This window comes from Pseudopipra pipra, chromosome 6 (assembly GCF_036250125.1).
Source record: "Pseudopipra pipra isolate bDixPip1 chromosome 6, bDixPip1.hap1, whole genome shotgun sequence".
Lineage (NCBI taxonomy): Eukaryota > Metazoa > Chordata > Aves > Passeriformes > Pipridae > Pseudopipra > Pseudopipra pipra.
The window spans coordinates 5676802-5693890 of NC_087554.1; the positions used below are offsets into that span (position 1 = coordinate 5676802).

At 37.5% G+C, this 17089-nt stretch overlaps 1 protein-coding gene across 1 annotated transcript in view; it reads left to right on the plus strand.

Moving 5' to 3' along the window:
- NAV2 (neuron navigator 2) overlaps window positions 1-17089 on the plus strand; it is a 210795-nt gene that overhangs the window by 171404 nt on the left and 22302 nt on the right. Inside the window, 8 exon segments of the mRNA XM_064657171.1 lie at window positions 1419-1579; window positions 3338-3535; window positions 9006-9058; window positions 11128-11151; window positions 11271-11345; window positions 15672-15755; window positions 16335-16446; window positions 16752-16897. Of these exon segments, the coding sequence (XP_064513241.1) occupies window positions 1419-1579; window positions 3338-3535; window positions 9006-9058; window positions 11128-11151; window positions 11271-11345; window positions 15672-15755; window positions 16335-16446; window positions 16752-16897 (853 nt within the window).

Genomic DNA, 17089 nt, shown 5'->3' on the forward strand with positions numbered 1-17089 from the left:
TGTTTATCCTGTGCTATACATATTGTTCTTCACCAACAGCCTTGTCCCATGAAGCCGGGTGCTAAAAGCCTTTCTTAAAATGGCAACTTATTTAAAATATTTCTGTGATTCTCCAGTATGTCTCTAGTAAATAAAGAATCTCTTTTAAGACCAAAACATTTGAGTGCTGAAGAGGTAGGTATTAATGCTGGGGGGAAAAAATCCTTAGTGTGTTAAAGTAAAATGACTGTAAACCCCCTTTCTTAATAAACTGATTGATATGCAGAGTTTAAGAGATGCAGATAGTCAGGGACTTCACTGAAGTGTTGAGGCTTAAGCAGAAGAATGAATGTATTTTTTGAAAGTAGTTTGAATTTTTTAATTATTGTAGTGTTCCCATTGATTTAAAATAGTCTTAATAAGTGATATCTTACTGTAGGGTATTTAGTTGGAGGGAATCAAATTAATTAAATAGATAATATCAGCTCCAAGTGTTTAGTTTTTGGAAGGAGAGCTAGTAACTCATAAATATTTTTGCAAAGCCACTGCACAGCCTGAGACAGACACTGAATTCCATCAGCAGACAAGTGTTTCCACTTGCCGTTGCTCTTGCCGTTGATGCCTGTTCCCTGTCACGTAGCTCGCGTAACACCTGTCCTAACATACCTATTTTTCAGGCATATACACAATAAATCAAGCAGATTTGAAAGTTTGCTTAGGCTGAAGCCAGCGGGTGTTTTGCCGTTGATGTTGGCATAGACAATGTTTCTGCTGTTTTCTTTCCCTTCAGAAAAGTCTAAACATGGTCTCCTTTGGGATGATTTAATGCTGTTAGGTTTGAACTAAATGGGATGCACCTCCACAGTCCTCTATATGAATATCTCTGGAATATGAATTATTGGGTCACAGCTTGTTGAGAAAAAATTTGATAATGGTTTTGTTGGCTTGAAGTTGGTTATAATATCACAAAATGTCAGCTCATCTTAGGGATGTACCAAAATATTAAAATAGTGATAGAATTTTGGCATAGCCTAAGGAAAGGTTTTCCAAGTTATGGTTTTATTTTTAAATCATACATGCATAATACACACTATATTTTATTCTGCAGTGCTACACTGCACAACTTCTGTCTGTAACTTTTGGGTCAGTCTAGTTTTACTACTAATGCCATAGGAAAGAAGTGTGTGGGTTGGGTTTTTTCCCAAACAGAGGTGAAATGAATTAGAAACAGCTTAGAACAGCTTGGAGCAGCTCCTTAATTCAGAATTCTATTGGGTTTTTATCATTTTAATCCTTAAATTTCATATGAGGATTCTTCCATTTTTCTTTCCCTTTCTACCTCCTCAAGTCTTGTGACATTTCATGGTTGTTTAGGTGTATTTTTTTAAAAATTAAATAAATATCAAAGTTCATTGTGAAAAACCTGTCTGGTTTTGCAGGTATACTCCATCCTCCCAACTCCGTAGTCAGGAAGATGCAAAAGAATGGCTGCGGTCCCATTCAGCAGGAGGACTGCAGGATACTGCTGGCAATTCTCCATTTTCATCTGGATCCAGCATAACATCACCCTCTGGAACTAGATTTAACTTCTCTCAGCTTGGTGAATAATTATCTGTTTGAATAATCATAGCAATACATTGTATGTCTTGAAAACAGCCTGTTACACAATGTAATTTTCTTTCAGCAGCTCCAAGTCCCACATTCAACCTCAGGAAGTGCTTTCATTGAAATGAGTGTGACTAATTGGCGTTATTATCTTGTATGCCCAAAGGTGCCATACTTGCAGTAGCTTTAAAACTACTTCTCTGGGAGTAATCAGATTCCTTAATATAAATTGTGAGCTATTCAGTGGAGCTGTTTGTTAATATCACACATTGGGGTGCTTAAAAGACCTAAATTGTTGCTCACCTGTATAGTAATAATGCTGTAAAATCCAAGCATATTACTTACTGTATGTACCAGTCTCATTGGTTTGATATTTGTATGTGTTTTTAAAATAAATGTATTGTTTATTTTAACTTCTATATAATAACTACTTTGTATATAATAATTATATGCAAAATAGTTAAGCCTGTGTTTATGAACTTCTTCTGTTGTGTATATTTGCAGCAGCTTGCACAGTCACTTATTTCTAGTGTAGTTTGGAGTTGCAGTAATGATGGTTTAAAGCCTTTCTTTGAGTGTGCTTGAAAGAAACACATTCAATAAACAGCTTTAAATAAACTGACACTTAGCAAAATGTCAGCTGAATATACACACAGTGTAATGACATTGCAAACATCTAACAAACTGTCAGGAAAATTCATGAAAGTCAAAGAAAATAACAAAAAAGTGTTGTCACTGGCCCAGAAAATTAACTCTTTATGCAGAGGGTTGGAGATTATTTATATTAATTAGCTTCAAAAACTACTTGGCTACAAAGAGAAATTTCATCATTATAGCTAGGCTTCGTGAACGAAGATTTGGGTAAAGAGAAATTTACTCCACAAAAAAAGAAAGGAAATACGTTTTTCTGTGTTCTTAAGAAGAGAGTTTGATGATATTGGAGTCAAGAGGGGTCATTGCATTTAATTTAAGAGCAAATGTTGATATGAAAGTTGATCACCTGTAAGCCGAATTATTCTGTCTTCTACAATAGTCTGTATCAGTTGCTAGTGTATATAGAAACAAGCAATGACAGCACACCAAGAGGAACCTGCCAGCTGAACAGTGATTTTGTTGTTCTCTTTTTTCCCACAGGTCTATTAATTATGAGTAAATAACAGGTATAATTTTAGCCCAAAAGTTCTTTTAAAAAATGCGAAATTGGAATAGTCAATTTGTACTCTAAACACTGGCTGGGAGAGTATTGGCTTTTTAGGCAAAATTAATATTTTACAATTCTTACGACCTCATAGTGGAAAAAAAAATTCTTAAATATACAACTATTAGGAAACTAAAGCTCTTTACATTTGTGATTTAAATACATAGAAAAATGTCATTTCCTAAGAACTTAAAGGCTTTGAAGAAGTCCTATTCCGTATAGACTAGTTTTGGAGGAAGGACAGTTCCAAATTACATGAGACTTAATTATTTCATGTCTATGAGGTTTTAGTGAGTTGACTGAGCTTGTTTGTGGAAGCATAGACATATCACCCTGTGTTTAAAATGACCCTGTTTACCTGAATTTTCATATTCACTACCTTGATTTGCATACCTCTTATTTGAATTAATTGAATTAGAAAAAGAACAAAGCCTGAAGAGCATGACATCAAAAATTCATGTCTAAAGTAGAGGGGGGGAGAAAAAAGGTTTGTTGGTAGCTGCAGGAAAATTTGCGGTTCCACAAATAAATTGGTGTTTATTGTTCTCTTTGTAGCAAGCCCAACGACCGCAGCCCAGATGAGCCTGTCAAACCCCACCATGCTGCGGACACACAGCCTCTCCAACGCGGATGGTCCCTACGACCCCTACAGTGACACTCGTTTCAGGAACAGCTCCATGTCCCTGGATGAGAAGAGCAGGACCATGAGCCGCTCTGGCTCCTTCCGTGACGGCTTCGAAGAAGGTCAGCAAAGTATGTGATGGTGCTGGAAATTATCAGAAGATGGCATTTTTACATAAACCAAGTGAAAACTGGGCGCTTTTCAGTTCAGCATAAGGGGTCATTTCAAAGCACAGCTTTCTCTATGTGGAGCTCTCAGTGTTAAATAAAACTTAAGTCCTAGTCATTGTTTTTCTGATCATAGAATCACAGAATATGCTGAGTTGGAGGAAACCCACAGGGATCATTGAGTCTGCCTCCTGGCCCTGCAACAGAACATCCCCAAGAATCCCACCCCATGCCTGAAAACATTGCTCAAAGGCTTCTTCAACTCTGTCAGCCTTGGTGCTGTGACCACTTCTCTGGGGAGCCTCTTCCAGTGCCCAACCACCCTCTGGGTGAAGAACTTTTTCTTAATATCCAACCTAACCCTCCCCTGACTCAGCTTCAGGCCATTCCCTCGAGTCCTGTCACTGGTCACCAGAGAGAATGATGGTGTTCATTCAGTGATTGTTCTGGCCAGACACAGGAAATGAGTGTTGTACCTAGACCATGACTGTTCAAGAAATTGTTTAAACAATCCTGTGCTGCATTTTTAGCAATTTCAAAATGGAAAATTCATGCTTAGAGTCAGCACATTAGTGTTCCATCAATAGGGGTATTCTCCTAAACTTGCACCTCTACACTTCTGCTTATAATATAACATAAGTGGTGTTAGTCAGACTGTTTCTATCCCAGTAATTTTCCCAGTATTTAATCTGTACTCAGATTGTCTTTTTATTTCTGCTGAATGTCCTAGTTTGATACCACACATCTTCCAAAGAAAGGACCCAAGGTAGTTCTTCAGAGCATCTAGACTTGTCTTTTTAATGCCTCATCATCTTTTGAAATAGGTAATCATACTGAATAAAAAGAACCCATGTCAATATAATAAGAAAAACGTATAAATGAATGCTTAGTTTGGTTGCTGCTGATCAGGTGACCTTATGGATGTAGCAGGAGCAGCTGTGAGCACACATTAAAATCCTCAAGCGCTGCACTTTAAGAAGTCAAGCTCAGAGTGAGCTCTGGGAGCGGGTCATAGGAAGCTGTATCAATATTAACTCTTAGAGTTTTAAATCTCCTTTCTGGCAAGGATTTGTAGCTTGATTGTACTTTACAGGTCACACAAGCCTTTGCTGGCTCTTATCCTCTGCTGCTGAAGACCTGTGCTTACTCAGCAGTGTTAATACCTGTGCCCCATTGTTGCTGCTCCCCAAGAGCCAGGCATGCATGGGAAACACAGTTCGCTGCTTGTAGGGGCCTTTAAGAGCCACAAAGTGCCTTCCTGGAGATACTGGCTCTTCCACTAGTTTTTTGCCATTGAAAGAAGTAGAAAATGCATATTGGATATGACTCTGGAAAGATTCATTAATTGTTTTGTTACTGAATTTAGTCAATCTAACTTCATTACATTTAATTGTATTTTAGAGGTCCATGGCTGATGATCTTCATTACAAGTTGAAAATTAGTAGAATAATGCTGTAGGTCTGAAGACTGGGTCATTGAGGGAATTAAACTTTGTTTGCTCTCAGAGAGCTGGGTGACCATGAACAAAGATTGCCAGATGCTTAGTCACTTGAATTCCATACAATGATGAACAGAAGTGCTCTGACTGAATTGTTCCTTAATATAATCTGAAGGAATTTAAGTCACTGCATCTGTGTTATGCTTGGATGATTTACTGAAAGAGTTACTACAGCAAAACTTACTCAAGTTTTATTGAAGAAATCCTCCAAAAAAGCGTAACCGTAGTCTTTTAAGTGTGCTGAAGATTGCAGCAAATTCTTTTTGGCATGCTGGAGGTTAAACTCTCTCTTGTAATTCAGAAATTCTTGTTCCAGGAGAGGGGCTAGTTTGGATAAATATTTAATAAGCATTACATGGTTGAGGATGAACCATTTAAAAAAAAAGACCAACCAAACTTAAAGAGAAGAGCTAGGTGAAATGTTCTACTAAGTCCTTTTCGTTCATTTAAAAAAAGTAATAAAAATGAAGTCCAAGAAAAATTGACTTGAAAGCAGTTGAAAAATATCACTTTTTTATACAAGGAAGGAACTTGAACCTGCAGTGGACATGCTGAAGAGGTCCCTTTCAGATTTTCCCCAGGTTTTGGCACCTAAAAGGATAATAATATTTTACCAGATGGGATGAATGTTCAGATGTAGTCTCTGTATTTTTGTCTTCAGGTGAAAGGTCTTCTGTCACTTCCTGGCTGTACAGAAGGCTTATTAGCTCCTGCTTATTTCCCAGGGAATCACAAATGCTGAGTGAACAAGTGGTTCTGAATATGGCATAGATGTGCTGTGCTTTCAGACCTGTGGATCTAGTTCACTTTCACCTTGAGGGAATAGATTAAAAAGTATTAGAGAAATTAAATTTGTGGTTAATGAACAAATTGATTTTATACAATCAGGCAGTGTCAGGTCTTATATAAAGCTTACTAACCTACTTCTTAATTATTTCTTAGCACATCAGATTACAAGACATTGGTTTCTCATTAACTTCAGCAGGGCCAGGATTTATTCTTAAAGGTTTTTTTGTCTTTTGCTTCTATAGTGTGAAGTATGTGAACTACAGTCATGTTCTCTCACAACACAGCATGCAGGTCAAAATGTTAGTCAGCGTTGCAGTACATAACTCTTTTGATAGAAAGGGTTTCAGGACTGTGGAGGGGCCAATGGGAGCAGCCTCCACATATCCAGAACTTCAGGGGGGAAAAAAACACAGCATAAAACTTGAGTGCTCTCTCAGCTCTCCAGTTTCCCCATTTCCCCAGCCGAAAGTCTTTCACAGGAACTGAGCTGCCACTGACTCCACCCTGATACTTAGAGATTAAAAATAATTAAATTCATTGTTGTTGGGATATAAATTTATATTCTTTTTTGTGCTACTGACTGCAATACCAGTTGTTCTTTCTGCTCCTTGGGCAGTTGATCATGGCTAGACCCTTTCTTTTCTAACATGCTTGCATATGCATTTATAGTGCTTTAAAGTAATAGCTCCAAAACAATTAGGGTTTGTAGGCTGCATGCAGATGCATGCAAAAAACCAGAGCTCTCATCAAGAGCATAACTGCCTTCAGGCTCCTAATTAAATAGCCTTCAAGTAGCCATCTGCAGATAGTTTAAAAAGAAATTACTCAAAAATATTAATTCCCTAGTTGTCCTTGAAACGAGAAATCTGAAATCATACACATTCCAGTGATGCACTTGAGTCACCATCCCTGGAGGTGTTTAAGAGACGTGCAGCTGTGGGACTTGGAGACGTGGTTTAGTGATGGCCTTGGCAGTGCTGGGTTAGTGGATTGGACTAGTTGGTGGATTGGACTAGTTAGTGGATCATCCATTTGGACTGGATGATCTTGGAGGTCTTTTCCAGCCTAAATGAATGTGTGATTCTATGTGACGGTGGTGTTTCACAAGACAGGAGTATGAGTATGTTCTTTCCTCCTTTTCATTTCGAGTCTTCTTTGCTCTGTTAAAATCCCAACATGGTCTCAAAAAATTCCAGTTGATGCTAATTCAAAAATGTGTGTGACCCAATCCATTATGAAGACTTCTGTTTTTTCTCTGGACAGCTGGTATGGATCTTTTTTTGGATACATATCTATTAGTAAAAAATGCACAAGGAAAGAATATAGAGAGGCAGAGCAGAAAATAATATTATATTCCCTGTATGAGTCCGTTTGTGGTCTTGTGTAATATTGCCTCACTTTGGGCTTTCCGTCTTAAAAAAGCCAGTCCTAAGTGAAAAATGCAGGTAAAGAAAAGCAAAAAGGAGATCTGAAGTGCAGGGCACTGTGATACGAATTAAGTTAAAACAGGAATCTTGGAAACTGCTTGGAAAATGATGGCTGAAGGGAGATGATAATATGTAATTTGTTGCATTATAAAGAGGTTGGATATCCATTCCTTCTCATATCACAGGGATGTGGAGACACTTGAGGAACTTACTGAGTGATTCAGCAGCAGGTCTAAAGGAACTGCAAGGAATTACATTTCTGAACAGAAGAAGAGATTTTTTGTTTCAGATCAAATGTGTCAGTGGATTCAGAAGCAGTTAAGCAAGTTAATGGGAGAGAGGTCACAGCAACTAGACAAAAATAATGGTCTGACTGTAGTTTCCATCTCTGAAGTTTCCATCTCTGCTGATTCCCAGAAGGTGCAAAGACATACCTGGGGAATAATCACCGGGTATCTGCCTCCTCCTTTCATTCTTTTCTATAAATGTGGGCTGTGGTTGTAGCCAGAGCTGGAGCACATGATTAGACAAACCCTGGGTCTGACTCACACTAGTTTATTTTTGTGTTCTTAGTGTAGCACAGTCCTTAACATCTAACTAGAAAGATAATTTTAATTGAAAATATGATTAACCAGAGAAAACTAATGGATGTGAGGGTTTTTATACTTTCTTGTGGGCTTTTTAAATTGTCCTAAATTCCTCCAGAAGCCAACTTAGACCTTGTTTACTTCTCTTTCCAGCATTGCCCTAGGATATAATGTCAGTGGGAAAGAAGAACCCATTTATTATGAATGTAGAATTGCAGTAGGTAATTAGACTAAAATGGCAGCTTTTCTAAACTCTTTTTTTTTTTTGGCTGGAGGATTTAGATGAAAGAAAAAGTGATTTTACACAATTGTGTGTGATTTGTATGAAGTTATCCTGAATTTTGAATAAGAATTTCAGTTTAATTTTTTTTTGTTTCTAAAAATAAAAGTAAAGGAAAGGTAATTTTGCATGTTTCAGTAGCTTCAGGTAGGTTGTTTTTAATAGTGTAATCAAAAATTAAATGATGTTATATGTAAATCCTAACGTCAGGATGATGGTAACATCCTTGAGAGTCACAGAATAATTGGGGTTGGAAGGGACCTCTGTAGATCTGAAGTCCATCACTGTATATCTTTTACCAAATGTATATTTAAATGGAAAAATTGCTTGAAACTAATTCTTTTTCAGGAAAAGCTTTATATCCATGTTTTCACTCTGTTAATTTTTCTATGAGAGCAAAAACTTTGCCTTGTCAAAGAAATGTCATTGCTTTAAAGAAAGACCAGAAAACCCTAGAGGGAAAAGAGAAGAATCTCTTCTGCATTTCACTTGATTTCTTGATTTGTTTTTTTTTTAATCTTGAGTAAGCCCTTTTGCAAGAATCTTAAGATAAACTGTCCAGAGAAATATTTATTTCTGAACAAATCTTCATCAAAACTTTTTTTTTACTTTCTCGACCACACCTCATTTTCCCCAAAAAACCCAAGTATTATTAAAATTTTAAAACAGCTTTACCAAATTTATGGATTGTATCACCTGGCCATGTATTCTTCATGTATTAAGTTTATGATGGATGATGAAATTTGTGGAAGTATTTCTTCAGTAGGTTGGTGCTTGACAGTGGATGATTTATGATGATTCCACTCTGTGATTAGTGCATTTATATTCATTGTGTTTATTTTCTTCCCTTTAGTGCATGGTTCTTCTCTCTCTTTGGTCTCCAGTACTTCATCTATTTATTCGACAGTGAGTATAATGAAATGAACAGTTTATTTATTAATCAAAATTATTGAATTGACTGGTCTTATTGTGCTAATTTTGCCATTTAAGGAGGAGGAAAAAAAGCACTTCCTTCTGAATACTGGCTAGGAAAGAAGTTCATAAAGATGCCTGTGGATATTTAGCAGTATCCTCATTAAACACAGACTTTAATGACCTCAAAGAAGCCATTGATTTTTTGAGTCAGTATTTTACACTGTGCTAAGTAGGTTTTGCTACGAAGGACCTCAGTAGATTTGAGGAGATTTGATCTTCATTACCTAAAGTATCCCAAATTTTGCTGAATGAAGTAATTCCATCCTTATATCAGTGATCTGCTACTAAAGAAGTTTTGAGGATACTTTTTAATGCACAGATATTAATAAATGTAAAGAGGTCATTTTGTTCATTATGCCAGTAATATTTTCTCCACAAGTATGCATTCATTTAGGTTATCTGATCCTAAAATAAGGCTTACTGAAGTTTGAAAATACAGGGTTTTTTTTAAATGCATGTTGCCTTTGCTTATTTTCTTCTAATAGTCCCATGAAGGATTTTCCATTTAAACATCCACTACAAAAGACCTTGTAATTTAAGGCTTTACCTGTGCTGTAGCAGGAAGGTGAGGCTGCAGCATCCAGACTCTGTCTGGCTCTTACCTGCCTAGTTGGGGTTTCACTACAGTGACCCAGGGGCTTGGAAGGTTCCAGCCCACACAAGACTGTACAGAAATATTTGGTACCAGTGGTTATTTCCCAGTGGCTTCACTGCTGTTAATATCCAAGTAGCCAATTAATGGTTTCTCTGTAATCCTGGCAGGCTGGGATCACTGTTTTGGTGTTTTGTTAAGGCACAAGCCTTTTAAAAATCAGCGGATAATAATTCCTTCTGAAATATGTGGTAATTGAACAGGATCTTCACATTCAAATTCTTATGCAAGTATGATGCATCTTTGCACTTACCATGCAACCACAGCTGAATTTGGGCATATGTAATACAGGAGTATATGGAAGACTGTTCTCTTGGAAGATCATCTGTAATAGTCTATGAAGTCTGTCAAGCCAGCATAGTGTTATTTAGCATTATTTTACATATATGTTTCACTGATAACAAACCATATGTGTAACATGGCCTTAAGACCTCAATAATAAATTTAAAATACTACTTTTCGTTATTGGCCTTGCCTCAAGTGAGGTCCATAAAAAGCCAAAACAAATAAGGGATTGGAAGGCTGGAAAAGAGACCTTTTTCTCTGGGCTGCTGTTCATAACCATGGGAGCCACAAAGAGAGTACTCAGAGCTTCTGGTTTCTGTGCTCGCTGCCCAGGCATGAGTGGCCACTAATAGTGTGGTTGGATGGGTGTAATTTTCCTGGTGGCTGATAGTGGCCATGTTTGCATAAGGACAGTGGAGTGTGGAACTTTATACTGTATAGTTCTCTTTAGCTGATAACTTTGGTTAGAAATGAGCCATAGTAGCCACAATTTTATCATGAAGACCACAACAGATAGTCAGTACATCCACTTGGCATCCTCTCAGAACTAGTAGTGTGTCCTCACTTTTCCATCCCCACAGTGCCTAAGCAGTACCCAAGTGGAAGGAATTTTTTTTTCCCATGTCGTTTTGGAATGCCAAAATGTGATCTCTTTCCCATGCAGAGCTGAGCATGGGACAGAGGGAATTCCCTGGGATCAGCCATGTTCTGTGGCAGTCATGGTTCTTCAGAGCCTCATGCCATCCTTATGCACAGAGACAGGACTTCAGCATTCCAGGATTCAGGCTCAGAGGTGCTCTGGTCAGCAGGCTGGAAGGTGGAGCCCAGATTCCTTCCTCCAGGAGGAAGTACTACACCAGCAACCTGTTTTCTTTTTCTTTGAGAGTAAATAAATTAAGAGATTATCTTAGATTGAATATGGATGTGGGAATTCAAAATACATTAATAATAACACACATTAGAGTTATTGAAATGCAAAAAAAAAAAATTGAAAATTTGCATAAATTTGTCAGGCTGGTTATGTTGTAATATCCTCACGTATTTCCTTTCTTTTATTTTACAGCCTGAAGAGAAATGCCAGTCAGAGGTAAGAGCACATCCTTTTTGACAAGCATAAATGTTCTGCTAAGGCACTCTGCACTGTGTGTCTTGCTGTTGTATTTGTCCTTATTACAATGCAGTAAAGTGCTCTCTTAAAACATACAGATTCGGAAACTTCGAAGAGAATTGGATGCTTCCCAAGAAAAAGTATCAGCTCTGACAACTCAGTTGACGGCCAATGTGAGTACAACTCTGAGAACAAACATAAATGGAAAATGCATTTAGTGCACAAATTGCCATCCAATCTTTTTAAGCAACAAAAAGTTTTCATGTGTATAACATTCAGTTCACATTAACGATGTGTTTAAAAAAATAACTGCATATATGTGTTATATATGCAAAAATATATACCAAAAATAACATCCTTTGTCCTACTAACTTATCCTATGCCTTTCTTTAAATACTGAATTATAATATTAATTTGGCTTTTTATATATATGTAAGCCATCTTTAGATCCTGAGAAAATCATTGAAGACAGGGTCTTTTTTTATAAATAGTGTCTTGCTTTGACATTTGGATGGAATGAGTTACAGATAAAGATTATAATTGGTAGGAGTAAAAATTGATAGAAACTTGGATTGAAATGCATTATATTTTTCTGTTGCATAAAGGTGTGGGTTAATGGCGTGAGAGGTAATAGTGGCACAAAGGGCTTTGGGTTAAAAAGTTAAGCCTAAGGAGTGGACATAGCTGACTTTTAACCAGTGTAGACAGTATTTCTGCTTGTTCCTTCGAGGAATTTGAGGGATAAGTAATTTAAGACACTTGGAAAAAAATGTTTGGAAGCCAGGATGTGTTGAGGCAATACTGTATGACCCTGAGCAGGTTTATTTGTGTGATCCGTGCTGTAGTCACAGGTAGCAGAAATCTGGAACACAGAAGCTTGCAAGAAAAATAAGCAATTCTAGAGTAAATAAGCTGCAGATGAACAGTCAGCAGATCAGATCTGGTTTATGGGAATGAATAAACATTAGAACATATGTTGCTGGAGAGGACATTCCTGTCCATCAGCTCTCTGAATAGGTGGAATACAAAACTTGGGGCAGTAAAGGACAGGTTTCACTTGAGCAGTAGCACCTATCACAGGAAGAGCTCAAGGGGAAATCTACTGTGCTGTTCACTGCAGGCATCACAGTGCTTCCTCCAGCTTGAAAATGGAACTGGCAAACCAAGAACACAGTTAATAGAGAAGCCAAATAAAAGGGCTTTGACTGCATGAAATCACTTAGTCACTGTCCCAAGAGGAAAAGAAAACAATTTAAAAGTCTTCCAAAAATTAAATCTTATATTTGCCTTTCAAATACAAAGGGGATGAATACATCAGTTGGTTTTCATGCAGAAGCTTCTTTTACATGTGAGAAAGCAGGACCAGATTCTCTTGCATATATTTTTAACCATATTGTTAAATAGCACAGCTTGTGTCCTTCAAACAAAGAACTTGTCAGCTGAGCAGCTTATGTGATTCTGCCTTGGCTATATTGCATTCCCCTTCACGCAGTGTTTGGGGTCAATAGGCTGATACTCAACACAGGCCTGTCTCCAAGAGTAGTGAGTAGCACAGGCTACTCACTGCCTGGCCCAGCTGCTGTTAATTTGCCCAGGAATTTGTATGTGGTTACTACCACTCTCTTCATGAAGAATAGTTTTTAACATGTGCTGCTGTACATTTTTGTTTGGTTTTGGGTCATTTTGGGTTTTGTGGGGTTTTGTTGGCTTTTTTTTCTTTTTTTTTTTTTTTTTTAAATTAGCATCATTTATTATTTTGATAATATTCCATTTTTGCTTCGTTCACTTTACTAAAATTTCATAGTGTTTTATTCATGCTATATAAACTTCTTACATTTGGACCTGCCCCTTATTTGCTTATAAATTGGCAACAGTCTACTGCAGAGATGTTGCTATAACTGTCCTACTGATAAATTTCTGTCTCTAGCCACCTCTTTTTCCATATAAAAGACAAAGCCTGTCCCCCAAAACGTTAAGAGTAATAAATACTGTTAGATAAGATGCTGCTTTGTGGACATTTCCTTTACACACCATTCCTTTAATAAAATGCTTTTAAGTCAGGGAGTTCAAATTAATCTCTTTAATTTAATAATTTTTTCCCTGAATTTCCTTACATAGATACTTCAGCTTTTGATGCTTCTCAAGCCATCAAGGGCAAGAATTTGAAAACATTTTGCTCCAACAAGAAAGGGAAGATATTTTTTCCATAGTCCACTGAACAATTTCAAGATAGGAATAGTTTCAAGATCCAGTTTTGAAAGAGCAACTATTGTTTAAGGCTCAGGTCAAAGCATTAAGGGTTTGTATCCTGTTATCAATCCATGCAACCTGCTTGCCCGTTTATTTTTTGCTTTTTCAAAGTATTGCTGAGGATTCCTGAATATCAGATTTGTTCATCCTTCCCAACAGAAGCTGTGCACTCTGTGTTTTTAAAATAAATATTTAGGTTCTCCTACATATGTAGTGTGAGGCTTTAAATTACTTTTTGCCATTTTCTCACAGTCTCAGCTCTGCTTATTTTCATAGGGGCTGATGGGAATGAGAGCCCCGTGTTATTGTACTGCTCATGTTTGTTTTCATTGTGAATGTGAGAACAGTTATTTAGGATAAGTCATCTGTGTGCTGCTGCTGAATAAGTCTGGAATAGCTCTGTGAAAGGTTTTGCCATTCTGTATATATTTAGGTGATAAAATATAAAATATAAATCTTTCCGCTTGGAAAGATTTCACCCAGTTTTACTTGTCATTGGGTGAATAGAATTACTTTTAATAGATAAATTAAACATTGTTTTCAATGGTTAGTATAGATTACTATGGCTGTTGAGACAAATAGATATTGAATTATGCCTGTGTTCAGTTATGTGTTCATATCCATGTATAGCTATTGAACAGTGCCATGTCATGCCACTAGATATACAGTTTCCTTCTATCAAGTTCTTTTCCATCTTCTCAATCTACTTTTCCTTCCTTTTACTTCTCAGTCATTTTCGACATCTAGTTGATGTTTTTTATATAATTGACATTGGATTCTCCATGCTTCTTGGGAAAGGAAAAAGGGGTAATTGGCACCAGGAATTTTGGATTATATGCTGTGTGTTGAGCTTGGTTGCAAGCAAGGTGCACTCAAATATTGGAGAAGTCTTTGAATTAGATGCAGATCTATCAGCTGATAAAGTATCTGTTCTCCTGTTGGGGTAGCACAGTGACAACCTTCACCTCTGTGACTTCCAGCATCCTTTTGCCTTAAATATCCACAAGGAAAATAATGATTTAGTGGGAGGGAAGTTTCTGCCTGACCTTTCTCTATATAAAAACTTGCTTTATGTTTTATTTACTGTTTTATATTTTATTTTATTCTTATAGGGAATCCTCCTAAAACTTGAGAGTGGTGTTTTGTCCTTTTTTTTTTATAATCCTTGGGAAAAGACTTTAGAATTAAAGGTTACGTGAAAAGCTTTGTGGCAAGAGTTACTTTAATTGTGTGAGGATACCTGAAAACTGTCATTAAGTAACCTTATCCATGCTAATAATGGCTCACATAAAAAGTCAAAGTTTGATTTCAAAAATGGACAGCAGGAGATATTTAGAAATATGGATGGATTTGTCTCTTTTTCTTCTGTCCGCTTTGCCTTTACATGTCAGTGCTAAGGGACATACTTAGATAACCAGTGACATCCTTCCATGCCTTTTTGGTATCAGGAATACTTCCAGGTGACAAGGTGTAGTCCCTGAAGGGACCTTTAAAAGTCTTAACTTAATCTGTGAGATGTTTAAAAAAATAATTTAATATGTCTTTGTGTTTCAACAAAGTGGCAAAATATTTTTTTCCATTTATCATAAGATCTAAGCAGCTTTTAACAACTGAGAAAAATATATGAGCTGGATTATTTTGAGATATAGCTCTTCAAAGGACCTTAACTTCTAGGAACCCAGGAGGTGTTTTTGTTCTGGATGTGCTCTGGATGTAGGATTGCACGTTTTATAGAATACATGACAATTTCAAACTGAAACTAAAGTTTGTCTGAGATAACTGTCCTGGCTATTGAAATCATGGTATCAAAGAAGTGGAAGTAGCAGCTGACTGAGGAGCCACCTCCACGGAATGTCCTGCTGATGAGACAGGTCACAGCATTGCTGCTACATCTGTGTTTCCTAAAGTGCTTGGTGGCAGCTGCTGCTGAGTAGGGCATGGTTTACAGTCTAAAACTGCATCATTTATAGTGCACTGCTACTTGAAGCAGTACGTTTGCTAAAATTTGGAAATTGGTCTGTTAGCATTAGCACTTCTAATTTCTCACAATTAAATGGTTCCTGGTAATTTGTTGGCAAGAATTTCCGTAAGGTGTGCTCTGCTCTTGTGACCTTTTCTAATCAGTGTTATTTTCTCCTTATCATTTACACCACAAACAGTGTGATGCACAAGGTGGACTGGTTAAATACCTGCAGAAATATTCTTGTTTGGGGGAAGGGAACCAAATCTCCTTTATGGTTTCATTTCAGGCTCACCTGGTGGCAGCCTTTGAGCAGAGCCTGGGGAACATGACAATCAGACTGCAGAGCCTGACGATGACAGCAGAACAAAAGGCAAGCTTGAAAAACGTTTGGGAAGCCTTAATTTCTCTTCCCAGCATTGTTGCTCGTGCTCCTTCTACACTTGTGTGTTTGAAAAAACGTCACATACACAGTTTCGGTGATGGAGTAAAACGCAATTCAAAAATTAGAAAAAATACATGTTTTCTGCACTGTGATGTTGTGACAACTGATCGGGTTATTCCTCTATATTGTTGCTTTGGACACAAGTCTTCAGTATTGCATATTTTTCTAATATATTATATCCCAATGCATCCACGTATGTGCGCGTTCAAGAGAAATACCAAGAAAAATCCTTGAAATACTGGCAGCATTGGGTTTTTGGACACTATACCTGAATAGACATTATTTCTGCATTACAGAGTGTGTACATTTTTTTGTATCATAATACCCAAGCTGTTTTGCACCCCATTGAGAGTGTGCTTCCCCAGATATTCCAGACCTCATTTTCACCTTCTTGTACATATATATTCCATAAATTCACTATTAACTACCAACACTTAGACTGCAATGCAGCTTCTTTGGAGCTTCATTTTCCCATGGATCACCATATAGATTTTTTTCTTGTTCAAGGACTCAGAATTGAACGAGTTAAGGAAGACAATTGAACTACTGAAAAAACAAAATGCTGCTGCTCAGGCTGCCATCAATGGAGTCATCAACACACCTGAGCTCAACTGCAAAGGTGAGACACAAGCACCACGTACAGTGACTGCAGGGCTCAGCCCTCTTGGTAATGGCTGATGTAAGCATCAGAGTTACCCAGTAACCAGTAATTTACACTGGGATAAATTGCTGAAGGAAGAGTTTGAAGGGTCTGAGATTTTAATCTCTTCATGAGAAACAAGGATTTGAAATACACAGTGCATCCATTAGGATAAGTGGTTGTCAAAGTATTTGTTTCCCTAAATGTTTCTTCACGATTGCATAGTTGATACCACATATCAAATTTGTTACATAATTTTGGCAACACCTCTCATTCATGTTCAGGTCCTGGAGCTGCTCAGCCCACAGACCTGCGGATCCGGAGGCAGCACTCCTCAGATAGTGTCTCCAGTATCAACAGTGCTACCAGTCACTCCAGTGTGGGAAGCAACATCGAGAGTGACTCAAAGAAAAAGAAGAGGAAGAACTGGGTGAGTGTGTTTTAACAGGTTGTGTGAGGTTTATATAGAATTGTCAGAACATGCACAGTGAAATCTTACCTGCCCAACTCCTCCTTCTTCCCTCGTGCAACAGGTCAGCTCAAGGACTGTGTGCTGTTTAAACCCTGTGTAAACTCTCTTTTGAAGGCTTAACTGAGTCCTAAGTGATGTATATTGTTGTGT